General features: G+C 41.9%; 1 protein-coding gene and 1 long non-coding RNA gene across 2 annotated transcripts in view; one reads left to right on the top strand and one right to left on the bottom strand.

The window, feature by feature from the left end:
• The window catches only part of LOC140121414 (uncharacterized), an 88,940-nt gene that overhangs the window by 53,696 nt on the left and 7,304 nt on the right, over positions 1-27,940 (top strand). The window lies entirely within an intron of this gene.
• MYCT1 (MYC target 1) overlaps positions 277-27,940 on the bottom strand; it is a 38,423-nt gene continuing 10,759 nt past the window's right edge. The window contains exon 2 of the mRNA XM_072140967.1: positions 277-3,004. Coding sequence (XP_071997068.1) covers positions 2,478-3,004 — 527 coding nt within the window. The 3' untranslated portion in view covers positions 277-2,477. The remainder of the gene's footprint in view (positions 3,005-27,940) is intronic.

Here is a 27,940-nt window from a genome sequence, read left to right as displayed (position 1 = left end):
AATAAAACTTGATTCATTTGAGGTTTTCAGTATTTTTATTACAAATTTCTAAATTACAGCATTTATTTACACATTTAATCAAAGAACAACCACTTTGCAAAACATTGGAGTCATACTTAAATGTTGCATTTTTTTAAATTTTAATAACAAAACTTTAAAAGAATTGGAGTCTGCCAGCTCATTGTATTCTTCCACAGATTTAAATGGCATTTTCACAGGTGTGTGTGTGTGTATATATGTATATATGTATATATGTATATGTATATGTATATATATATATATATATATATATATATATATATATATATATATATATATATAATATTCAGTGAAATTCATTTCACTGTGGTAAACTAAAGACCATGTGCTCCAAAACCCAACCCTGGGTATTGCTTGCTAACTTTACTCTTCCCTTTGACTGCATTGTGATACTCTATCCTGCATAGAGTTTTGTAAAATCTGGTGGGATCAAGACTATGGGAGCATCAAAATTTGTAGAGAGCGCAGGGCTCTTATATCCCCAGCACTCCCATTCACTGTCTGTGAAAGTACCGGAGATGGCCAGACACTACGCAGCAATTTCCGAGGCTCCCGTATAACTGGATGGAGTGGCAGGATACAAGGTCTGCCTACCACTTTATTCAATTAGTGAGAACTTGTGATTGATGTGGGTCAGCCCTTGTAATCAGTAGTGGTGCAAAAGCTAGGGTCATGTGAATAGGGGATTAAACTTTATACAACAATTTTAAGATGCCTGGGTAGAATTGATCTATTGCCTGTGCCTGTTCAGGCATAAACAGGCGCCGGCTATAGCTAGTGGGCCTTCCCCCCCAGACAGTGGCACAAATAGGAAATCAAACTTATTGTCACTTTGCTAGGAATTATGATTATTTCGGGGGTTTGTACTCCAGAAAACTGGCATGCAAGTATTAATAAATGTCCCCCAGTGTGTCTAACTGCATTTAAAAGCCACCTAATTAGTCCATTACATCTGTATAGACCTCTGAGGTGGGTTAAAGTTTTGTCAAAGGGTATTGTGCATAAAATATTAATAAAATACATTTAAATGGGATTTTACATTGTTGTTGTAATGTTTTAAAAATGAAAAAAGGTCACAGGATTTAGCAGCTCACTAAATGTATTTTTCATGTGTTGCCTGTTACTAAATCTTTTGCTAGTTGACAAATCTCTTGATTTAGGTTTGACAAAGATAATTGGGGATCGTTTAATCACGAAAAAGAAAATGTACAGTTGCGGACCCATTGTGATAAAGTGGTGAATGCCTATGATTGCACAATTGTTTTCATGATCACATGCACATCAGACCCGTCAATGTGGTTCATAAATCCCACCGTCCCTTCCCAAACAATGTCAGAAATTTGTGATCATAGTTTTCATAATGCATTCTATTTTTAGCACCTATTTTTAATTCCGAGTTCAAAAGTAATTAAATTTTGACTCTGTGTAATCAAAATAACCGTTTCCACAGATATCCCAAAATAATAACATGCTAGCTCAAGTACTAATTATTCTTTTTACGCGTGTATTACTTGTATAAAATAAAACGTGAATATTCATTATCTAATAAATATTATACAAAAAGCTGAAATAGTAAATATAAGTTTGGAGCACCTACCATGTGGAAAACAGTCTTGCACTTATGGTAGCACTCCCGCAGGAAATAGTGAGTGCAGCATCAGGAAAACTTTCAGTTGCTCCAAAGCAGGAAATACTAATACAGGTTACTAAAAAATCGTGTGCCACATCCTGCACTTATAGGAGAATGTTATAGAGGCAGACCACATGTGTGGGACTGTCCAAGGCACAATTAATAGCTATAGGTCCACAGACAGGCACCATGTCACCATGTTAATGTCATAATGAAAAAGTTTGGGGACCAGCCCAGGGCTTGTAATATAATTTATCCACCTCTGGTACCAAGGCTCCTATCTGGACAAAGAACAAACAATATTTGCTATTTCTGTCCTCTACAAACTACATTGGATTTAGTTGAACTATTCACATTATTTAACAGAGAATGGTTTGCCCTATTTGACATGCACTAGTGTCTATTTACTCCTGATGCAAGCATGGGTGGGAGATAATGTATGGACAATCCCCTAATAAAAAATTTAGATCCCATTGGAGGGGATAGAAAAAGCATGTCTGTCCTGTATAGTTTTCTTCAGAGGACCGAGAACCTAGTTTAATCCCTGATTAAGGAAATGCTTTTACTATGTAACCATAGAAAGCAAGCCAGCAAGATATTGGAGATTCGGTGTCCATGTTTAGAGTAATTACACTATATTGTCAAATATTGACCCAATATTCATACTTTTATAGCAACCTAACTTTTTTATAAGTTGATATATCTTCTATTTTTCTTTTCTTGGCATTGAGCTATTAGTGTATTAAAGTTCATGTGTGTGAGTATGTTTCAGAAGTTAATTTACAGTAACACCTCAATCCAACAATTTTCAGGGATCAGGAAAGGCTTTAATGATGCTTTCATAGGCTGGAGGTGGTGTGTGAGTTGACTGACCAAGGCGTAGACTGTTACTTGACCAATGGAAGTCTGGACGGCTAAAGTTGTTTGTGGTAATTGTTGGTGATGTGCTGTTGGCACGAGGTAGGGTGACAAGTTGACTCTCAGCTTCCACTGCAAGAGGAGGAGATTGTAAAAAAGGATGAAAGGTGGAAGCTCTGAAGCTGGGTTTTCTTGTGAACGGATCCGGCTGTTCTTGAGAGGTCTGCCGTTGAAAAGTCAGGCTGGCTAGGCTAAGGTTGCTCCTACGTTCACAACTACTGTTTCGATAGAAGCCAGATCTGTTTAATGCCTGGTTTTGAGAAGAAGTTCTAGGACGACGACTTGATGTACTGGTCATCCTCGGGGAAATGGCTGCACTGGCACGTCGGCGCGACAAGCATGTAAATAGAATCCATATTATGCCTCCAATAATCAATCCAATGGCAATGGAGACTGTAAATGATAGGATTACTCCACCTGTTTAAAAATAAAAAGATTATTATGAATAAGAAACTGAAAGGTAATACTGTAAGTGTTTGGTCATCCACTTGGCAAATGAGGTTCTATGTGGGTAAATGTTATGTACCTGGGGCTAATAATCCACATGCAACATATGTCCTTTGTGGAGTAAATCTGGGAGAGTCCCTTGTTGAGAAGGACCTGGGTGTACTTCATCAAAAATGAAATAAAACGGTCAATGTCAATCAGCTTCTTCTAAAGCCAGCAAGATCTTGTCATGTATCAAAAGTGGTATGGACTCTCGGGATAGGGATGTAATATTACCACTGTACAAGGCATTGTTCTCACCTGGAATATGGCATTGTTCTCATTGGCCTCACCTGGAATATGCCATCCAGTTCTGGGCACCGAAGGATGCCCTGGAGCTGGAGTCTCAAAAATGATAAAGGGTATTGAGGGTCTCAGTTATGAGAAAAGATTAAAACAAGTTGATTTATTTAGTCTGGATAAGAGACGACAAAGAGGGGACATAGTATCATAGTTTATTTGGTTGAAAAAAGACACGTGTCCATTGTTCAACCAAGGAAGGGAAGGGATTGGATGAGGAGGAGATTTATGGGAAATTGTCTCTTTTTCCAGACTAAATAAATCTAGTTGTTTAACCTTTCCCAATAACTGAAACGCTCCATACCCTTTATCGATTTATTTATTTATTTATTTTTTTTGGCACTTCATTGAACCATCTTCAGCTCCAGGGCATCCTTTTTATAGACTGGAGCCAAGAACTGGACAGCATATTCCAGGTGAGGCCGAAACAATGCTGTATACAGTGATAATATTACATCCTTATCCGAAGAGTCCCTACCACTTTTGATACATGACAAGATCTTGCTGGCTTTAGAGGAATCTGATTAGCATTGTATGCTGTTATTTAATTTATGATCATCTAGTACACCCAGGTCCTTCTCAACAAGGGACTCTCCCAGATTCACTCCCCCAAGGACATATGTTGCCTGTGGATTATTAGCCCCCAGTTGACGTTTCATGCAGTTGGCGAGTATGACAGGCTTGCCTAAAGAGATGGGTTTTAAGAGCATGTTTGAAACTTTGGAGGGTGAGTGAGAGTCCGGGGAAGGGCATTCCAAAGAATTAAAGCAACTCGGGAGAAGTCCTGGAGATGTGCATGAGAAATTTGAGTTGAGGTAGAGATTAATCTTCTATCACTGGCAGATTGAAGAGCATGGGTTGGGCGATAGACTGAGATAAGAGGAGAGAGATGGGGAGGTGCAGCATTATGCAGAGCTTTGTGGATGAGGGTTACTATTTTAAAGTGAATACAGAAGGAGACAGGCAACCAGTGCAGTGATTGGTACAAATTGGAGGCCTCGTGTAGTGTTGGGTCTGAAAGACGAGCCTGGCAGCTGCATTAGGAAAAGATTGTAGAGGAGAGAGTTTAGTGAGTGGAAGGCCAATTAGTAGGGAGTTACAGTAGTCTAGTTGAGAGTGAATAAGCACAACAATTAGCATTTTTGAAATTTCGATTGTCAGAAATGGTCGGATTCTGGAGATGTATATGAGATGCATGTGGCAAGAGTGAGCAAGAGATTGAATATATGGTGAAAGAGAGAGGTCAGAGTCCAGCACAACCCCAAGACAGCGGGCCTGCTACCTTGGTGCTATAGTGATCCCACAGACCGAGATGAAGAGGTCAGGGTTAGGTCGTTTAGTAGATGGTGGAAAGACAATAAGTTCAGTCTTAGAAAGATTGTTTCAAGAAGAGAGAGGACATGACGTAAGAGAGACGGTCACTATTGTCCTGGTTTAAGGTGGAGTTCATGTTAAGTGCAGAAGTTTATAGCTGGGTGTCATCAGCATAGAGATGATACTGGAAACCAAATCTGCTGATGGTTTGTCCAAAGAGGGCAGTATAGAGGGATAAGAGGACCTAGGATTGAGCCCTGAGGACCACGACACTGAGAGGACAATGAGAAGAGGAAAATCCAGAAAAGGAGACCCTGAAAGTGCTGTCAGAGAGATGGGAAGAAAACCAAGAGAGTATAGTGTCCTTTAGGCCAATGGAGCTAAGCATCCTGAGGAGCAGCTGGTGGTACACAGTATCGAACGCTGCTGATAGATCCAGAAGAATGAGGAGCGAATAGTCACAGTATATAGTCTTTTACTACCCCGTCCAATATTTTCCCCTAAATGGAAGTTAAGCTTACAGGACTGTAATTGCCTGGCAAAGTTCTAGAGCCTTTTTTAAATATTGGCACAACATTTGCCTTGCGCCAGTCAATTGGCACCGTACCAGACATTAGGGAATCTCGGAAGATTTTAGACAGTTGCACAGCAATAACAGAACTGAATTCTTTAAGCACTCTGGTGTGTAACCCATCTGGTCCAGGAGCCTTGTACACATTGATTTTAATGAGCTTATATTGTATCATGTCTACATGGACCCAGGATTACAGGATCACCCAGGATTACAGGATGCATGACCCACACTGGCACCACCAGTAGTCAGAAGGTCTTTAGTATCTCTGCCTTCTCTTGGTGTCCAGTCACCAATGCCCCATTTTCAAAATAAAGGGGTCCAACCTGCTCTGACCCATTTTTTTTTCACATTGATATACCGTATTTTCCGGACTATAAGGCGCACTTAAAAGCCTTGGATTTCCTTGGAAATCCAAAGTGCGCCTTATAGTCCGGTGCGCCCTATATGAGGGCAGCGGACCATACTTACATAGGTCCCCGCTACCGGAGACAGCAGATCTCCAGCGGGAACTGCAGACCACGCGGCACGAACAACTTCTGCCGCGTGGTCTGCCACGCCCCCGACCCTGCGCCTCATAGTCCGATGCGCCTTATATATGGAATTATTACATATATAAGGCGCATCGGACTAATGCGCCTTATATTCCGGTGCGCCTAATGGCCCGGAAAATACGGTACTTAGAAATTTCTTCAGAATTGTTTTGCTATCTTTGGCCACCTGTCTTTCATTTTATATTTTGGCTGTTTTTCTTTCCTTCTTACTGATTTTGGCAAGTGTTTTGTAAATATTGAAAGCCTCATGTGACCCGTCAGATTTATATTTTTATATAATATGGACTCTTTTTATCATTAATTCCCCTTTAAACTGTATCTGTAAACCAGCCCGTGTAATCTAGCCCATGTGCACTTTGTTACCTATTGGAATAAATTTAGAAGTCTAAAGACCCAGAATAGATTTAATTTCTCCTATTTAACATATCAGCATCATCACATGACAGTATTTGATCCCAGTCTATATCCTTAAGTACAGCCCTGAATTTCTGGAAATTCAATGTTTTCAATTTTCCCACCTGATTTTTTTTTTTTTTTTTTTTTTGCTTTTTACAGTTTGAGGAAAATGAATATGTTATGATCACTTTTCACAAGGGTTTCCTGGACACTGGCATTTTGGACAATCTTGCTTTGTTAGAAATCACAAGGTCCAACAATGCATCACATCTTGAGGGATCTTCTACAATCTGCACCATAAAATTATCCTGTAGAAAGATGATAAAATGTCTCCTTCACAGATTAAGAAGAGCCCTGACCCCAATTTATATTTGGAAAGTTAACCCCTTAACGACCTGGCCCTTTTTTTTTTTTTTTTTCACTTTTCACTCCCCACCTTAAAAAATCTATAACTTTTTTTTTATTTTTCCATGTAGAGAACTGTGATGGCTTGTTTTCTGCATAACAAATTGCAATTCATAGTGATTGTATTAGATATTCCATGCCGTGCACTGGAAAGCAAGGGGAAAGAATTCCAAATGCAGTGAAAATGTGAAAAACGGCATTTGCACCTTTTTCTTGTGTGCTTGGATTTTACGGCTTTCACTGTGCTTTCCAAATAACATGCCTACTTTATTCTTTGGGTCGGTATGAAACTTGTATAGGTTTTATAATGTTTTCATACATTTACAAAAATTAAAACCTGCTGTACAAAATTTTTTACTTTTTTTTTTAATACTTTGGTGTACGGATCTGAGGGTGGTGGCATTTTGTGCAACTTTTTATAATTTTTTTTTAATGCTACCATTTTAGGATTGTACAATCTTTTGATCACTTTTTATAGAATTTTTTAATATTTTTCAAAATGGCAAAGTGTAATTTTTTACTTTGGGCTCTATTTTCTGGTACAGGGTTAAAAGCAGTGAAAAACCATTTTTATATTTTGATAAATTGGGCATTTTCAGATGCAGAGATATTTAATGTGTTAGATTTTTACTGTTTATTTATATCAGCTCTAGAGAAAAGGAGTGAATTTTTATGTTTTTTTTAATTATAATTTTGTTTTTTTTCAGACTCCGTAGAGTACTTTAGCCCTAGGTAGTCTGATCGATCCTACCATATACTGCCATACTACAGTATATGAGGATTTTCCTCCTCATTCATTACAATGTGGTGATCGCACATTGTAATGAAAGGGTTAAAATGAGACAGCCTCTGCTACTGGAAGATCTGAGCCTGTTATGGCGACCGATCGCTGCTCCCGATGATGTCACGGGGAGCGACTATCATCACCAAGCTGTCAGCAGCTCTGCCGGCAGCGCTCGCAGGGATAAAAATATGCCGGTTATGGAGAAGGCTCAGCCCGGGACAATTTCGGAGCGCGGCGGGAAGGGGTTAAAGTCTCCCATTATCACTACTGTCCCCTCCTGTGCAGCCCGCTCCATCTGTTTATATAGGTGACCCTCTATTTCCTCCGAGATGTTAGGGGGTCTTTAAATTACACCAAAAATATTTTTTTAAATAAGCTTTGAATTTCAACCCACAAAGTTTCAGCCTCCTCACACTCTTTTGAGATCGCGATCTCCTTCACAATCACTTTAGTCTTTTCTTACATACAGAAATACACCACCTCCCCTCCTATCTGCCCTGTCTATCCGAAAGTGTGTTAAACCTTAAATATTAAAACCCCAATCATGTGATTCATCGAGCCATGTTGCTACACCAACAACCTCTAACTGTTCATCTAATACCAGAGCCTCAAGCTCACCCATTTTGCCTGTGATATTTCTGGCATTTGTGAACATACAGTTACATTTTCCACAGTTATTTATTTGATGTATGGTACCTATATCCTCACTATTGTTTAGAAACTTGTGAATCTACTTATCCACTGCCTTACTCCCCCATACATCACCCACTTCACTACCCACCAAAATAACCTGCTCCCTCTCTGACCTGTCTACCCCTTTAGTGTCTTCCTTTTCCATTCTCCGCCGATTCTAGTTTAACTACTCCGCCATCCCTGCTAGGATCTTCTCCCCCAGCACAGCAGCCCCCCTTCCATTTAGGCGCAAGTTATCTGTGGAAAACCGCTTGTACCCCAATGAAAAGTCAGCCCAGTACTCTAGGAACCCAAATCCCTCTGCTCTATACCAGGATCATGCATTTATCTCCATGAGCTCCCACTGTCTTGTCTGTGTAGCGCATGGCACAGGTAGAATTCCAGAGAATACTGCCTTTGAGGTTCTTCCTTTAAGCTTTGAACCTAATTCTTTAGAACTTTTCTTCAGGCTCCTCCACATGACTTATTTATATAAATATATGAATGCTCCATACAAATATGGTGAAAAGTTGTTCCAGATTAAATCCAATCAAAAGAGAAGGGGACACTGTTAGCGTCTCGAGAAAACAATGTTTAATCACCAAAGGCAACAGGGCTTTTTTATTATGAGAACTGTCAATCTGTGGAATAGCCTGCCTCAGGCACTGGTCACAACAGGGACAGCAGAGAGCTTCAAAAAGGGTCTAGATGTCTTTTTATACCTAAATAATATTGATGGTTATGTTATATAGAATTTCGCCCAAATCCCTTCCCTTCCTTGGTTGAATTTGATGGACATTTGCTTGGGTTTTTTTTTAACCGTATAAACTATGATACTATGACTCCTGCAAGAGAAATTAAAAATTGACTATTTTATGAGCTACCAAAATGGAAAATTTTGAACTGAATAAATTCTAAACCCACCTATAGCAGCAAAGATTTGCAGCTCTAACGGGGAAGTAAAGCATTGTAAAACATGATTTTTTTAACAAATACACAGTAAACTGGTTTAAAGCTATTAGCAGCCTTTCAGGTCTATGGGGGATATTTATCAAAAGTGTCAGAACAGAACTGTTCTAGTTGCCCATGGCAACCAATCGGAGCCTAGTTTTCATTTTCCCACAGCTGTTTATAAAATTAAAGCTGAGCTCTGACAGGTTTCCATGGGCAACTAGAACTGTTTTACCTGAGACATTTCTGAAAAATCTCCGCCTATGAGTCTCCCCATAGAAATGGACCTGATGTTTGTTGTCTATTAAATGCCTTATCTTTTTTTAAGTTTTTAAAACAAGGAAGCAGTGAGGTGTTGCAAGATTATAGAGAACATTAAATCCTATTAAAAAAAAAATTTTAAGGCAGCAAAAATGGGCTGAAAAGAAATATTGGCAAGGAAAGTAAAAATAATCCAAAATTATTTTACAAGTAGTGAAAAACAGAGTGTGGGCCATGTCCTCATCTCCCTCCAGCATGAGGCCAATCTATTGTATGTCGCCTTCTCTGTCTCTTCCTTTACCAAGGAAATCCCATGGGAAATTATCTGATCAGGAATAATGTAAACCCTCCATGAAATGTCAGCTGCTTAACCCTGGAAGAGGTGTCCTTCTCAAAAACCATTAAAATAGAAATAATCCCCGTGCCCGAGGCCATACATTCCTGGGTAATGATGTAATTATGTACTGTGATAAGCTGTCATATAATGACCCGCTGTCTCGTGACTTGGGGCACAACTGTATGGGTTAATTTATTGAGCCCACTCACCTTACATTCGGGACACAAATTGAGCATAAATCACACCTCATACAGTTCTCCCACTCCAATTATGGATCTGCTGCCACCACTTATTGAATTTACGATGGGACCAATGAGTATCCACTCTACATACGCTCTTGCCTCTCAAATAAACACCTTGTCACACCACTAGACATGCAAGCTCAGCACTTTAGCAACCACAAAGCTAAATACACTTTACAAGGCTATGAATTCTCAGAGCATACACTGACAAAAATTAAAGTCAAAAGTTTTAATACAAAAGGTAGGTCAGTGCTTTCAAAAGGATATTATAAAGTAACAAAAATAAAATGACACACAGCACAGCAAACAGTTCTAAAATAAAAATGGAGAAGAATAACAAACTTCCATATTACTCCCACCTCCAGGAAATCAGGAATTACTTAAAATTTGTAACACCCTAGCTTGTACCGGCAGCCTCCAGTGAACCGTGTATTTCACTAATCAAATTGTTTTCTATGTTCTGCTTGGTTCTGTTTTCAGAACCCCCCCATTGATAAATTAATCCACAGGGTCTTTCAGGATTAGAAGAAGTGTTAATAAGGGGGGGAGTCCAGGAATATTTAGCATTTAGTCCTGATGTAGGAAGGGGGTAGAGATGACCTGTGGTGCCGCTCTGCAGCACACTCACACGTAAACAACCCGCATTGATCAGGTAACAACCTTATCTTGCGGGATTCTGGGCATTGGATAAGCGGCCATTTTTGTTATGGGACCCGATGCCCATATATGGCGAGAGAGAATGGTATAGGGTACATTTTAAGAGATAAATACAATGCTAAAACATCTCTCATCAGTATGAGGTAGAATAAAGCTCCTTATGCAGCACCACATATTCCAGTATCTTCCATATGGACCACAAAGCTGCTTATGGTTTGGCAGCTTGCACAATGTCTGAATACAGTCTGAGAAGTGCAGATCTCATGACTGCGATTTGTCATGAAAGAACTTCCCTTTCACAAATAGACTTTTCTTAAACAGATAGCATTGTCATCGTGACCACCACTATCGATTTTGTGGAATATGTCCTAACCAATTTGTTCAATGTATGACAAAGTTGTATAGCAGAATGGACATTTCATAAAGTTTACGGTCCTAGTAAAGTTGCATGTATATGTTTATTTGATGTAAAAACGTCTACTTTGAAAAAATGTAATAAAGCTTAATTGCAGACACCTTTGATAACTGTTACAGATAAATATTGTAACCTAGGACTTAAATACAGTAAATTACCAATATCCAGAGGTCTGTTTGTCACTAGAGGTCGTCTGTAAGTCGGGTGTTCTTAAGTCGGGGACATCCCTCAAGAGTTCTTTTTATACCTAGTCCTCTGGCCAGAACAGGGGGCATCCGCTATGAAGAGAGGTGTTTCTACCATAGACAGGGATTCTTTACTGTGCCAGCAGTCAAACTGCGAAACTCTCTGCCAAAACAATGGCTGATAATTTGAACATGTTCAAGAGGGGCCTGAATGCCTTTCTGGAGTGTAATAATTAGTAATTTCTCCTTGCTTCTGGCCAATTGGCATCAGCCTTGCAGGGTTTTTGCCTTCTTCTGGATCAACACGATGTGATTTAATAGGATGGATTTGATCGACTGATATCTTTTTCTAACATTATTTTCTATGATACATTTACTTGTATACCGCAATAATATTATTCAAACTGGTAGAGTGCAAATTCGCAATAAGAATTTCATAGATTACACATGCATTTTTTAAAGAGCAAAACCATGTCAACACCTAATCCAGTGGACACTTTATAAGAATTTTTACTGATTAATATTGAGATAATTATGGCCACTGAATAATAGTGTGATCCATCCCTACACCTTGAATATGTAAGAATTTTGTTAAAATATAGCTTTCTTGAAATGGAGTGAGAATAATCCATAGATGTACAACAAAATTACATGATGATATTTTGTGGCATTGGTTGCTGAATCACAAACTGTTCCTATGATTGGGTAGTGATATTTATTATATGGTCAGCATGAGCAGAAATTATACCGTATTTTTCGGCCTATAAGGCGCACCTCTAATAAATGCCTGCTAAGACATCTAGGTTCATATATAAGGCGCACTGGAGTATAAGGCGCAGGATCAAATGCAGTACCTAAAAATGACCAGCAGGTGGCAGACCTGTGCACAGTTCAAGCCAGCTACACTTCCCGGGAAACTTGTCTTCAGCGTGTCAGAGAGCTCCGATCTCGAGGTATGGCTGCTGGGAGTTAATGCAGGGTGATGCAGCAGGGGTTAAGCGGTCTCCCTCTGCCCCTTCTCCTTCCCTCCTCAGCCAGGGTGTTATTCCTGTGGAGTTCCCTGTGGCTCCTTCTCTTTCCCCTGTTACAGGGCTGGCAGGTGTGGGGGATTACAAAATTGATTAATCCTCCGGCTCTACGTTCATCCACTCCACATTTAGGAAAAAAGGTGCAGTACCTTTCCAACCAGAGATTTTTGGTACTCACGGGGACAGTCCTTAGTCCATACCCAATGTCATCAGCGTTGCATGCTTAGGGCATGAAAAATCCTCATACAGGGTAAGGTAGCTCGGCACGGCGTCCCTCCTGGGGATTCTCAAGGTAGCTCGCAGCTTCAGTGCTACGCCTAATTGTTCCCACCCGGGAACTTGTTCCTCCACTACTCGATCCACTTTCTTCGTTCCTTCTTCTAATTACTATTAGATTTGGGAAGAGAAAGGAAAAAAAACGATGGTGCAGTACTTTTTTGATCGTAAAAATTGTTTTAATGGAAATACTCACAAGAGTATTGACAAAGTCTTATTCCATCTGTTAAAATAAGACTTTGTCATTTACTTTAAACTGTCGGTTTGGTAAATATTCAATATGGAGCACATCAGCACTGTAAAACATGGTTTACATGAATACTTGAAAATATCACTAAGCACTTTAATTAGATTCACACGCACTTTTTTAGCACTTTATTATTCACTACTTTAGAGTTAGTAGCATCCCTTGTTTAAAATTTTCCAATATCTTGCAAAAATTCGGTTGTTGACAAGTGTGTTAACAAATTTGTTAACAAATTTGACTGTAAAGTTTATAAATAGGACTGTTAGAAATTTCATCTGTTAAAATGTTACTTTGTCATTGATACGAACATTATTGAAAGAATTGCATGAAAACAGTTTATTTTATTTTGAGAAAAAATTGTGAGAAATGTTTTGCATATGAATTGAATTTGCATATAAAAGACACGTAGCCCAACACGCCGGTAAGCCCCGGAAGAAGCCATATCAGGCGAAACTCGGAGTCGGGCGGTATACCGAGCGTGTTTGTTTTATCCATAAGGCCTTTTTAATCTTTACTCTTGTGAGTATTTCCATTAAAACAATTTTTACAATCAAAAAAGTACTGCACCATCGTTTTTTTCCTTTCTCTTCCCAAATCTAATAGTAATTAGAAGAAGGAACGAAGAAAGTGGAACGAGTAGTGGAGGAACAAGTTCCCGGGTGGGAACAATTAGGAGTAGCACTGAAGCTACAAGCTACCTTGAGAATCCCCAGGAGGGACGCCGTGCCGAGCTACCTTGCCCTGTATGAGGATTTTTCATGCCCTAGGCATGCAACGCTGAGGACATTGGGTATGGACTAAGGACTGTCCCCGTGAGTACCAAAAATCTCTGGTTGGAAAGGTACTGCACCTTTTTTCCTAAATGTGGAGTGGATGAACGTAGAGGCGGAGGATTAATCAATTTTGTACTAACATTTACTGGTTATTTTTTTTGGATCTTTTTAACCTGTATCCTCCTTGCGCCGTTTTTTTTCCATTCTTTTTTGCGAGTAAGGGTAAACTGAATATCGTTCTTCTATAGGTATGGGGGATTGTTTACTGATGATGATTGCCTCGTGGTCGGCACTATGGCGGCTCCGGTCTCTCCGTGCTAGGGGAGGGCAGGATGGGCACAATGTTAGTTGTGGTGCCAGGGCACTTCAGGAGCTAGGGACCTTGTATACTGTGTGAGAAGGTGCAGGAAATTTCTGGGGATGGAGCTATTAAACACTGGTAAATGTACAGTACATCTTGTCTGTAGTAAGTTCTGTATAAGTTCATATATAAGGCGCACTGGCCTATAAGGCGCACCTTTGATTTGTGAGAAAGTTAAAGTTTTGGTGCGCCTTATAGGCCTAAAAATATGGTAATCTGCATCCTATTATTGATGTCAATGTCGATAATGTTTTTGGCTTATACAGAGTGGTACTCAATGAGGGACATGTATCTATATTTCTTCTAGTTAAATTGTCTAATTTTTGCAACTTTTGTCGATTTTGTGACTTTTCACTGCAACTTTTGCTGTCGTTTTTCAAGTACACCTGGGTCTGCACCTTGTGCTTTGTGCCTTATGTATATTTATTTTCTAGATGTTCCGTGTGACCTTTCACTTATGTATCACTTTTTTTGCTTATTTTGTGACCTTTTTGGGCACAAACCTACACCTGGACCAGGGCAGGTGCAACGGAAGGAATTTTTTTTTTTTTTCATGGACCCTGTTTTAACATGTAAATTGGAATTATTTCACATGCATTAAATGTTTAAAATTTTGCACATTAACCAGTTTTTTTTTTTTTTTACTTGTATGCTTTGCAAATGTTAACAGTAATGTAATTAGGCAAATCGCCTCTCATCAGCTGTTATAATGACTTTGAAAACAAAATGAAAACGCAACATGTGAACTCACCTTTAACCCCTTAACGCTCTGCGCCGTAGCTCTACGGCGCAGAGGTATAAGGGATGTATGAAGAGGGCTCACGGGCTGAGTCCTCTTCATACAGAGGTGGGGGTTTTTGCATTTTGCACAAAACCCCCACCGCTAATAACCGCGGTCGGTGCCTGCACCGATCGCGGCTATTAACCCCCTAAACGCCGCCGGCAAAGTCGCCGGCGGCGTTTAAAAGACGGCGGCGCGCGGGCGCCGCCATCTTTTTTTCGATCGCCACGCCCCCGAACGTCATCGGGGGGCGGCGATCGGTTGCCATGGTAGCCTCGTGTCTTCTTTTGACACGAGGCTATCTGGCAGCTGCATATTCGTTACAATGAGCCAGTGGCTCATTGTAATGAATGTGCTGCAAAAATGCCATATATTGCAATACTGTAGTATTGCAGTATATGGTAGCAGCGATCTGACCATCTAGGGTTAATGTACCCTAGATGGTCTAAAAGATAGTGAAAAAAAAAAGAAAAAAAAAAGTTTAAAAAATAAAAAAAATCAATAAAATATTAAAAGTTCAAATCACCCCCCTTTCCCTAGAACGGATATAAAACATAACAAACAGTAAAAATCACAAACATATTAGGTATCGCCGCGTCCCAAAATGCCCGATCTATCAAAATATAAAAACGGTTACGGCCGGCGGTGACCTCCGAGGCGGGAAATGGCGCCCAAATGTCCGAAATGCGACTTTTACACCTTTTTACATAACATAAAAAATGAAATAAAAAATGATCAAAATGTCGCACAGACCTCAAAATGGTAGCAATGAAAACGTCGCCTCATTTCGCAAAAAATGACCCCTCACACATCTCCGTGCGCCAAAGTATGAAAAAGTTATTAGCGTCAGAAGATGGCAAAAAAAAATTTTTCTTTTTTGTACACATTCGTTTAATTTTTGAAAATGTATTAAAACACAATAAAACCTGTATAAATTTGGTATCACCGCGATCGCACCGAACCAAAGAATAAAGTAGGCATGTTATTTGGAGCGAAGAGTGAAAGTCGTAAAAACTGAGCCCACAAGAACGTGACGCACGTGCGGTTTTTTTTCAATTTTTCCACATTTGGAATTTTTTTTCAGCTTCGCAGTACACGGCATGTTAAAATAAATAACATTGCGGGAAAGTAAAATTCGTTACGCACAAAATAAGCCCTCACACAGGTCTGTACACGGAAAAATGAAAAAGTTAGGGATTTTTGAAGTTGGAGAGCGAGAAATGAGGCGAAAAACCCTCCGTCCTTAAGGGGTTAACACCACGTGTGATCAAAGCCTCATGTGTCATAATCTCCCTGGGGTGTGACTAGAGTGCTTAAAAATGCAGGCCACAACTTCAAATCCAAAATTTACAGTAGTGTCCACCCCCTCACGTGGCTTGTGTCCATGTGGATTTAAGACTTTTGCAACAGTCTCAAAAAGTAGCCAAAATTTGCGCCTGTCAGGATAGGCAAAACTGAACATGTATCACAAGAAAAAAGAAAGGATCATGCATACGGCGCAAAAAAGACCCTTCAAAAAGTCTCAATTATACACTAAAGAAGAAAAATCTATGATACATGTCCCCCAATGACATGACTGGCTTAACCCATTAGCCAGATGTGATAACTCAGTCTGTAGTGTAAGTGAATAGAGAGAACTGTCCATTTTCTGGAATAGCTAAATTGATTATCTTACTTTGTCATCTTGCCCAGTGCTGAGATTGTACTTTGGTCACAATTGACCTGTGTATATATAAAATGGGATAACATTTCTCCAACACTGCCTGCAGCAAAATTTAAATCTTATGCTGATTTTGCACCAGATATATTGTATGATATTCGTAAATATTCCATACATTTAGTGACAGTAAAGTGTAAACGTAATAGGGATTCAGGAACGTTAAATGGTCCGAGTCCCTAGTTTACTGGCACTCATTCATCATTAGTTGTGTCAACAGAAGTTCAAATAACTAGATACACAGTATTATATAGCACCGTTATTGAGACCCTCACCGATTGGCAAATTAGGCCCCATGCTCAACCCCATTAAACGTAACCAGAACACATTTCATACGTACATAGTACTATACATATGCATCTGATGCATTTTGCCCAATGCATTTGAATTGCTAGCGCATTAGAATGCAGCCTCCAGCTGTGTTCACACATACGTTTTTAAAAGGACTGCTTAAAAACTGCCCAAAAAACGGGTTCAAAACGCCACATGTGCTGCCGGTCTCACAGGCAGAGGCTGCCCAGGAAGTGCTGTGGTGGTGACATCACTGATGTATCTCTGTATGCATACAGACCGGGGATGATGGGGGCATGCTGCTGGACTGGAAGAACTCCTGCTTTCTTGTTTTTACAGTCTCCAAACTCAACTAGTTAAAAGGAAAAAAAAAAATACAAGCCCGGATAACTCCTTTTAATCAAGAAGGCGCAGTCTTGTGTATTAAGTGGATAATTGTGAGATAATAGGGCACATTAACTTACCCGTCCCTGGCACGTTCCCCGATGTGCATTGTCTGACAACAATGCACTGTGCCGCGATTCACTAAAATCGTGCGTCCGCTTGTATTACTTCCCCGCTCAGGTCCGCCGAAGTTCACCATCTTCTTCCTGGTGTATGTAAGTGCATTGGATGCGACATAATTTGATTCTTAAATCCCGCAAATCAGTCAGATCGTCCGATGCCAAAATACGATCACGTGTGACATAATCCCCTTCTAAATACCTGTCAAAACGGTGCAAATTCCGAACAGAACTTTTAAAATGCATTACAACAGCTGAGATGAAGTCATTTGCCTAATTACATTACTGTTAACATTTGTGTCTACAAAATGAATTGTAAATGCGCAAAACGCGTGTTTTGTTAACACATGCGTTAACAAATGTAAATAGTAATTTAATTAGGCAAATCACCTCTCCTTAGCTATTATGCATTTTAAAATGCAATGAAAACGCAACCAAAGCGCAACGTGTGAACATGCCCTGAGAAACATAAAAATGTATGCCTGCGCTGCATGTTCCCTACATGCACCTGCACCCCCACATAACATCCATGTTACCCTGCAACCCTACATTCTCCCCACCCCCCTTGCACAGGCTGCTTTTGCATCACTTCCCATACTTTGTTCCAGCAGTACATGCATCAGACTGTACTCAGGATCTATTGTAGAGATAGAGTGCCGGGGATGACCAACTGGCCCGACTAAGATGTCGGCACTGCCAGACCGAATAATTAGTAAAGAGATGGTTGACACGCAGCTTGATACCGGGTGGGAGAGACTGTGCGGGTGGTGCTCTGCCGTTACACTAGGTAAATGGTTCATGCAAATAAAGACAAGAGAGAGCGGCACTCACCCAGTAATCTTCTTTATTTTGCTTACTGCATGTGACAGGGAGGTGCAGCACAAGAAGGACTTCGGCGACGGGCCGTTTCGCGCACTCCTGCGCTTCGTCAAGCCGTATGGGGGACGCCGGTGGAGGCGGAATTAAATACCTCCTCCTGACGTCACCCATAGAGGAATCATGTGATTGGGGAAGTCATGTGATTTAGACAAAAACAAACAAAGAGTGTGTGTAGAGGTGTGGGCGGCGCCCGCCCGGGACCGTCAGCTGACCAGTCACGGTGTGGGCGTCGCCATCACACGTCAACTTCTCTCAAGCGCCCACAATGAAGGGAAAGTAATAGGTAAGTGACTATTAATATCACATAATTAAAAACAATTTCTTTGGGGTGTAACATATCAAAAGGGAAGTTACATTAAACAAAATAGCTTGCAATACATCCTAAGTAGCAGCTAGCAGACTAAAGAAAAACCGCCATATCGTTTTTATCATTCAGTCCTGCCGGACCTTCAGCTTCAGTTTTGAGGATCCATCGAGCCTCACATCGGAGTAGTTCCCTATGTCTATCTCCCCCATTGGTATTTACTGGTACCCTTTCAATGCCCGCAAAAGACAGTACTTGGGAGTTACCCGCATGTTTAGTGTGAACATGTTGTATTAATCTTGGAGATCCTTTGCCCGTGGTTACGGACCGGAGGTGTTCCCTAAACCTGATATATAAAGGTCTGATGGTCTTCCCTATGTAGAACCGTCTACATGGACAGAAAATGACGTAGACTACATAGTCTGTTTTACAGCTAATGAAGTGTTTCACGGTAGTTGTCACCCCTCCTATCAGGAGGTTTTTGTCCCTTATATGAAATTTACAAAAGTTACAGTGGTGGCACGGGAAGTTGCCTTGCGGGGTGGTCCTATCAAGCCATGTAGTTCTGTCGTCTCCAAATCTACTTCTGACAAGGAGATTTTTCAGAGTAGGGTTACGTCTGAAGGCCACTATAGGTCTCTTGGCCGTGAGTGTGCTAAGTTCTGGGTCTCTTTCTAATATGTTCCAGTTTTTCTGGATGGCTTTACGGATATTGGTCTCGTTAGGTCCGAAATCAAAAGTAAATGTAAACCTGTTTCCCCCCTGTTCCTTATTGTGTCCTTTGTAAATCAGTTGCTTCCTCTCTAGGCGTGAGGCCCTCTCAAAGGCCTTACCAATAATCTCATCTGGATACCCTCTGGCCCTAAGTCTGCCCCTGAGTTCCACTGCTTGTTTCAAAAAGGATTGATATGTGTCGTTGATGCGTCGTAAACGGACGAATTGGCCGTAGGGGATAGCTCTCTTTACGTGATCTGGATGGGCACTATCGTAGTGCAAAAGAGCGTTAGTAGCTGTGGATTTGCGGAAGCCACTTACTTGGATGTGATCGTGTACCATGTCTACTTGAACATCTAAAAATTCCAGGTGTGTGTTGCCGAAAACACTAGTGAAACGCATGTTCATTTTATTCCCCTCATTAAGGTAGTCTACCAACCCATTAAAGTCTTGTTCAGACCCGGACCAGGCAATAAAAATATCATCCACGTATCGTAAATACGTATGTATATATTTCATGAATGGATTGGCCGTGCTTAGGATGAACCTACTTTCGAAAACGGCCAGGAAGATATTTGCAAAGGTGCATGCTACGGGTGTGCCCATGGCCGTTCCTGTAATTTGATTATACCATTGATTATTGAATAGGAATGAGTTGTGGGTAAGAATGAACATCAGGGCTTCGCGTACAAATTCTATAAGGGCATCACTTTTCTCTGACTTCCGTAGGACAAGACAAATGGCTTCTACTCCCTCCTGGTGGGGAATCCTAGTATATAGGCTCTCAACATCGATGGATGTGAGCTTCAGATCTTCTCGCCAGGAAATGCCTTCCACGGCCCTCAGGAATGAATTAGTGTCCTTCAAATACGAGGGGATGTCAGCTAAAATAGGTCTAAGCAGCCAATCCAGAAATTGGGACAGTGATTCAGTCACCGAGCCAATTCCCGCGACGATGGGTCTGCCGGGGGGTTGGCTCGGTGACTTGTGGATCTTAGGGAGAAAATACCATGAGGGTTTTTTGGGGAATTTAGGGAGTAACTTTTCCGCCATTTTGTCAGAGAGTACCCCTTTCTCTACTGCCCGTCGTAAGACGGAACGAAGGAGGGACAGATATTTGGGCGTGGGATCTCCTGATAACCTTATGTAAGTAGAAATGTCGTTCAGTTGCCTTTCGGCCTCGGCTACGTAAAACTCTTCCCGCATGATAACTGTTTCCGCCCTTGTCGGCCGGCTTTGACAAGGGTTTTATCCTTTTTTAATTTTTGTAAAGCATTCCACTCTTCTGTGGATAGGTTTGGAGCCTGAGTGGGATAGATCAAGGCCTTTACTTCTCTGCAAACCTGTTCATAGAAGATGTCAATAGAAGAGCCGGCCGGCAAGGGAGGACAAAGGGTGGATCGATTTCCACCTCTAAACTCAGAAGTGTTGGGGGCGTGGTGTACTGAGATGTCGTCGTCATTTTCTGTCAAAAGCTCGTGCAGTGCGTCCAAGCAAATTAAGTCTGTACTTTCAAGGGGGCTGTTAATGTGAAAACCTAATGGTCCTATGCAGGGAGTCTCGCCTTCTAATTTTTTCTCGTGGGGTGCATCCCTAGGATTCTTATTGTCATATAGTTTTCTCAATGCTATTTTTCTAATGGCTTTATAAAGATCAATCTGGAATTGTACAAAGTCAAAATTCCTAGGGAAACTATAATTTAAACCTTTGGAGAGGGCTGACATACAAGCATTGTCCAAAGTTCTATCAGACAGGTTAATCACATTACAGTCCAATGCAGGACTATGGGCTAGACCGGTGGATTCTAACGCCAGGAAACTTTCTTTCTCTTTTGGCTCGGTTTCCATCTTCCTCTGCCTCTTCCTGCACCTTCCCCTCCGGATCCTGCGTCTCGATTCGGTCTCCCTAAAGGGGTTCCTGGTGTTGAGGTAATAGGTTCATCTCGACCGTCCATTGTTGATGGACCTCGTTCCTCGGAACTACTAGAATCCGACTCAGTTGTCCAGAAGTCCGTGGTGCGGCGTTTATTTGGTTTAATTCGTCTTGTAGATTTTTTTGGTCGCCAACTGAAAATGCGACCCATTTCGAAATCGCTTTTATCGCGTATAAATTTATCGCGTTTCTTTTCTTTGATCTCTGCCTGCAACGGGATCAATCTTTTTTCTAATTTTTTATAGAAAGTTTCATTCTGTTTTTCTGTGAGGCGGGTCCTCAACTCGATCTTTGCCCTGCATAATTCGGAGGTAATAAGTTCGTATTCTTCTTCATTTTTGTTTAATACGAGGCGCATAAGTTCCAGGGAGCAGGTTAGTTGGATACTGTTCCACTTTTCCAGGAAGTGCGGGTCATCTTGATATTGTGATGCTTCTTTGTATGGACGTAGTCCTCTAGGGACACGGTTGTGTTCATTATAGGTTTTAAGGGACTTGATGGTCCAAAACAGGCGTATTTCTTTTTCTGCCAGATGTGATATTCGTTGTTCTAAAGTTTTAGTGCTTAAGACTTGTAACTCGTCCCTTTGGTTGCACTGTTCAAAGAGAGAGATCAAAGAAAAGAAACGCGATAAATTTATACGCGATAAAAGCGATTTCGAAATGGGTCGCATTTTCAGTTGGCGACCAAAAAAATCTACAAGACGAATTAAACCAAATAAACGCCGCACCACGGACTTCTGGACAACTGAGTCGGATTCTAGTAGTTCCGAGGAACGAGGTCCATCAACAATGGACGGTCGAGATGAACCTATTACCTCAACACCAGGAACCCCTTTAGGGAGACCGAATCGAGACGCAGGATCCGGAGGGGAAGGTGCAGGAAGAGGCAGAGGAAGATGGAAACCGAGCCAAAAGAGAAAGAAAGTTTCCTGGCGTTAGAATCCACCGGTCTAGCCCATAGTCCTGCATTGGACTGTAATGTGATTAACCTGTCTGATAGAACTTTGGACAATGCTTGTATGTCAGCCCTCTCCAAAGGTTTAAATTATAGTTTCCCTAGGAATTTTGACTTTGTACAATTCCAGATTGATCTTTATAAAGCCATTAGAAAAATAGCATTGAGAAAACTATATGACAATAAGAATCCTAGGGATGCACCCCACGAGAAAAAATTAGAAGGCGAGACTCCCTGCATAGGACCATTAGGTTTTCACATTAACAGCCCCCTTGAAAGTACAGACTTAATTTGCTTGGACGCACTGCACGAGCTTTTGACAGAAAATGACGACGACATCTCAGTACACCACGCCCCCAACACTTCTGAGTTTAGAGGTGGAAATCGATCCACCTTTTGTCCTCCCTTGCCGGCCGGCTCTTCTATTGACATCTTCTATGAACAGGTTTGCAGAGAAGTAAAGGCCTTGATCTATCCCACTCAGGCTCCAAACCTATCCACAGAAGAGTGGAATGCTTTACAAAAATTAAAAAAGGATAAAACCCTTGTCACAAAGCCGGCCGACAAGGGCGGAAACATAGTTATCATGCGGGAAGAGTTTTACGTAGCCGAGGCCGAAAGGCAACTGAACGACATTTCTACTTACATAAGGTTATCAGGAGATCCCACGCCCAAATATCTGTCCCTCCTTCGTTCCGTCTTACGACGGGCAGTAGAGAAAGGGGTACTCTCTGACAAAATGGCGGAAAAGTTACTCCCTAAATTCCCCAAAAAACCCTCATGGTATTTTCTCCCTAAGATCCACAAGTCACCGAGCCAACCCCCCGGCAGACCCATCGTCGCGGGAATTGGCTCGGTGACTGAATCACTGTCCCAATTTCTGGATTGGCTGCTTAGACCTATTTTAGCTGACATCCCCTCGTATTTGAAGGACACTAATTCATTCCTGAGGGCCGTGGAAGGCATTTCCTGGCGAGAAGATCTGAAGCTCACATCCATCGATGTTGAGAGCCTATATACTAGGATTCCCCACCAGGAGGGAGTAGAAGCCATTTGTCTTGTCCTACGGAAGTCAGAGAAAAGTGATGCCCTTATAGAATTTGTACGCGAAGCCCTGATGTTCATTCTTACCCACAACTCATTCCTATTCAATAATCAATGGTATAATCAAATTACAGGAACGGCCATGGGCACACCCGTAGCATGCACCTTTGCAAATATCTTCCTGGCCGTTTTCGAAAGTAGGTTCATCCTAAGCACGGCCAATCCATTCATGAAATATATACATACGTATTTACGATACGTGGATGATATTTTTATTGCCTGGTCCGGGTCTGAACAAGACTTTAATGGGTTGGTAGACTACCTTAATGAGGGGAATAAAATGAACATGCGTTTCACTAGTGTTTTCGGCAACACACACCTGGAATTTTTAGATGTTCAAGTAGACATGGTACACGATCACATCCAAGTAAGTGGCTTCCGCAAATCCACAGCTACTAACGCTCTTTTGCACTACGATAGTGCCCATCCAGATCACGTAAAGAGAGATATCCCCTACGGCCAATTCGTCCGTTTACGACGCATCAACGACACATATCAATCCTTTTTGAAACAAGCAGTGGAACTCAGGGACAGACTTAGGGCCAGAGGGTATCCAGATGAGATTATTGGTAAGGCCTTTGAGAGGGCCTCACGCCTAGAGAGGAAGCAACTGATTTACAAAGGACACAATAAGGAACAGGGGGGAAACAGGTTTACATTTACTTTTGATTTCGGACCTAACGAGACCAATATCCGTAAAGCCATCCAGAAAAACTGGAACATATTAGAAAGAGACCCAGAACTTAGCACACTCACGGCCAAGAGACCTATAGTGGCCTTCAGACGTAACCCTACTCTGAAAAATCTCCTTGTCAGAAGTAGATTTGGAGACGACAGAACTACATGGCTTGATAGGACCACCCCGCAAGGCAACTTCCCGTGCCACCACTGTAACTTTTGTAAATTTCATATAAGGGACAAAAACCTCCTGATAGGAGGGGTGACAACTACCGTGAAACACTTCATTAGCTGTAAAACAGACTATGTAGTCTACGTCATTTTCTGTCCATGTAGACGGTTCTACATAGGGAAGACCATCAGACCTTTATATATCAGGTTTAGGGAACACCTCCGGTCCGTAACCACGGGCAAAGGATCTCCAAGATTAATACAACATGTTCACACTAAACATGCGGGTAACTCCCAAGTACTGTCTTTTGCGGGCATTGAAAGGGTACCAGTAAATACCAATGGGGGAGATAGACATAGGGAACTACTCCGATGTGAGACTCGATGGATCCTCAAAACTGAAGCTGAAGGTCCGGCAGGACTGAATGATAAAAACGATATGGCGGTTTTTCTTTAGTCTGCTAGCTGCTACTTAGGATGTATTGCAAGCTATTTTGTTTAATGTAACTTCCCTTTTGATATGTTACACCCCAAAGAAATTGTTTTTAATTATGTGATATTAATAGTCACTTACCTATTACTTTCCCTTCATTGTGGGCGCTTGAGAGAAGTTGACGTGTGATGGCGACGCCCACACCGTGACTGGTCAGCTGACGGTCCCGGGCGGGCGCCGCCCACACCTCTACACACACTCTTTGTTTGTTTTTGTCTAAATCACATGACTTCCCCAATCACATGATTCCTCTATGGGTGACGTCAGGAGGAGGTATTTAATTCCGCCTCCACCGGCGTCCCCCATACGGCTTGACGAAGCGCAGGAGTGCGCGAAACGGCCCGTCGCCGAAGTCCTTCTTGTGCTGCACCTCCCTGTCACATGCAGTAAGCAAAATAAAGAAGATTACTGGGTGAGTGCCGCTCTCTCTTGTCTTTATTTGCATGTACTCAGGATCTTCCTGTGCTTCTCCTCTCACACAAGTAACATGGTCATGACCTCATCGAAGGTCCTCTTAGACTATATCTACTGCAGGTAATATAAAGTTAGTGCTGCTTCACAGGTTAGTCCGTCATCAACTTACAAACGCCCCCTCTTCTGTCAAATTTTTCAAAAAATCTGTGCTTTTGTTTTTTATAACACACAACACACACACACCGCCCTAGGCACGTTGTCCTAACATGCACAAAAGAAAATGATGGGTTCACAACTAGAATACCAGTCCCTTCTGCAGGTAGGTATTAGCAAAGCGGGAATTATTGGGAATTAAAATTTTTCCTGCAAAATTTCAGACATGAACTGAACGGTGAATAACATTTGTGGAGTAGGTTTCCCCTTCAAAATCAAATTCACTAGTTCAGTTAATGTCTTTCACCAGTTAAATTGAAAAAACTGCACCTAAAACAACCTTAAAACTGTTTGCGATGCAGTTTTAGGCCAGCGGCACATGTGGCGTTTTGAACCTGTTTTTTGGGCCGTTTTAGGCAGTCCGTTAAAAAACGTATTCACAATTATCTTAATTAGAACTGGACTGCTTAAAAACGGCCCAAAAACGGGTTCAAAACGCCACGTGTGCTACCACCCATAAATGCAACATGTGACCGCACCCTGAGGGTGTGTTCAAACGTTCCGCTAGCGTCGCGTTCAGGGGGCAGGATTCAGGCACATATCACATATGCGTTCTCAGAGAAACTCATGGGATCGGGTTATCAATCATATGCATTTCCCGGGAAAGGCATATGCAATCGGCCCAAGCCCCGTCCCCTGTGTGCTAGCATCGTGTTCATCTAGCGGAACGTGTGAACGCACCCTGAAAGTTTGCAGATTGTGTGTGTGCAGACAAGAGGCAGGAACCCGTTTCTCCGGCCATAAATAATCGCAATCATGGTTAACTAGTAATCATGGGTCACTAGTAATTGTGATTATTTCAGGGCTTTTTATGCCAGAAAACTGTTGTACAAGCCCTGTTCTTTCTCCCCCATTGTTTGTAAAACCCTGTAACCCTGGTCAAATTGGTTATTTAATAATTTTAGCACCATTGAAGCAAATACACACTGGCATGTGTAGCGTGTCCATTATGCATCTGTTGTGTTTTGTCTCAGAATATACAAAAAGGTTTAACTTTGAGGGCGCCTTCACCCGTTGCGCTTCGGTTGCGTTTTCATTGCGTTTTAAAATGCATTACAACAGCTGAGGAGAGGTGATTTGCCTAATTACATTACTATTAACATTTGCGTTTACAAAACGCATTGTAAACTTGATGTTAACGCACACGGTAACAATACGTTAACAAATGTAAATAGTAATGTAATTAGGCAAAGCAACCTCTCCTCAGCTGTTGTAATGCGTTTTAAACGCAATGAAAACGCAACCAAAGTGCAACGTGTGAACGCGCCCTGAAACATAATACCATTTTAGGGTGATGTCACCAGGGCCGGATCAAGGTTGGTGGGGGCCCCTGGGCGCAAAATCTGGTGGAGGCCCCAACCGAATGCAACAAAGATGCAAATTATCCTGTTCACTATCCACTATGCTTGCAGCAATACATCCACACACAGGCGCCTCACCCCCCCCCCCCAGTAATACATCTACATACAGCCGCCTCACCCCCAGTAATACATCCACATACAGCCGCTTCGTCCCCCAGTAATACATCCACATACAGCCGCTTCGTCCCCCAGTAATACATCCACATACAGCCGCCTCGTCCCCCAGTAATACATCCACATACAGCTGCCTCGTCCCCCAGTAATGCATCCACATACAGCCGCTTCTCCCCGCAGTAATACATCCACATACAGCCCCCTCACTCCCAGTAACACATCCACATACAGCCGCCTCACCCCCAGTAATACATCCACATACAGCCGCCTCCCTCACCCCCAGCAATACATACACATGCCCCCTTCCCCCCCCCCCCCCCCCAGAGCTAGAGACCCCCAGGCTAGACAGATTGATCCCCACACACACAGAGACCCCCAGCCAAAGACAGATGCCCCCCTTCCTCTCACAGGCAGAGAACCCCCCTACCCCCCCCCCCCAGCCCAGGGCATAGTTTCTCTGAAAAAATACCTTTCAGCCGAGTTGTGAAGGGAAGCGCTGAGCCATCATAGGCAGGGAAGCCTCCTCTCACAGTAGATAAGCCGGCAGTATACACAAGCCGCCATTTCCCAGGCTCAAAGCAGGTCACCTGAGAATGAAATGACCCTGTGACACTGAAACCTCAATGAAGAAGGGAGCTGACCGTCTCTGGCTGGGAGCGATGTGCTGCATTGCAGCGATGTGCAGCACATCGCTCCATGTGGAGACAAACGGCTTATTGTCTCCTACCAGGGACTGCTAGGCATCCGGGTGGGGGAGGAAGCGCACCGCTCTGCAACTAGCTGTACTGTCCCTGCATGGCTGGGAGCAATGCGCTGCGCATCGCTCCCAGTTCCAGAGAGAGACTGCTTAAAAACAGACCAAAAACGCGTTAAAAAACAGGTTCAAAACCCCATGTGTGGCATCGCCCTTATCAGACCTGCAAACAGCTGCAGATGGATAATTAGAAACGCTTAGTGCAGATTTAGGGTGATGCCACACGTGGCGTTTTGAATGCGTTTTTGTGCCGTATTTAAGCAGTCCGTTAAATGAGTGCGTTTTTTGAAGACTCATCCATTTTTGACCCATTTTTTAATTAAGATAATTGGTCAAACCTGTCAAAAACGGATTCAAAAAACGCATACGTTCTTCAAAAATGCATGCGGTTTTCAAAAATGCATGCGTTTTTAAACGGACTGCTTAGAAACAGGCCAAAAATGAACCCATTTTAGGCCGTTTTTAAGCAGTCCATAAAACGCATGCGTTTTAAAAACCCATGCTTTTTTGACAGTTTTTCCCAATTAATTGATAATTGGGGGAAAAAACTGACAAACTGTAAAAAATGGATGTGTTTTCAAAAACGCATGCATTTTTTAACGGGCTGCATAAAAACAGACTATAAATGGGTTCAAACCGCTAACGTGTGCCACCACCCTAAGGGTGATGGCACACGTGGCGTTTCAAACTTGTTTTGGGCCCATTTTTAAGCAGTTCGTCAAAAGGTTTGAAAAGTTTGACCAATTAACTTAAATGAA

This window comes from Engystomops pustulosus, chromosome 3 (assembly GCF_040894005.1).
Source record: "Engystomops pustulosus chromosome 3, aEngPut4.maternal, whole genome shotgun sequence".
Classification (NCBI taxonomy): Eukaryota; Metazoa; Chordata; class Amphibia; order Anura; family Leptodactylidae; genus Engystomops; species Engystomops pustulosus.
This window is presented reverse-complemented; position numbering and strand designations above follow the sequence as displayed.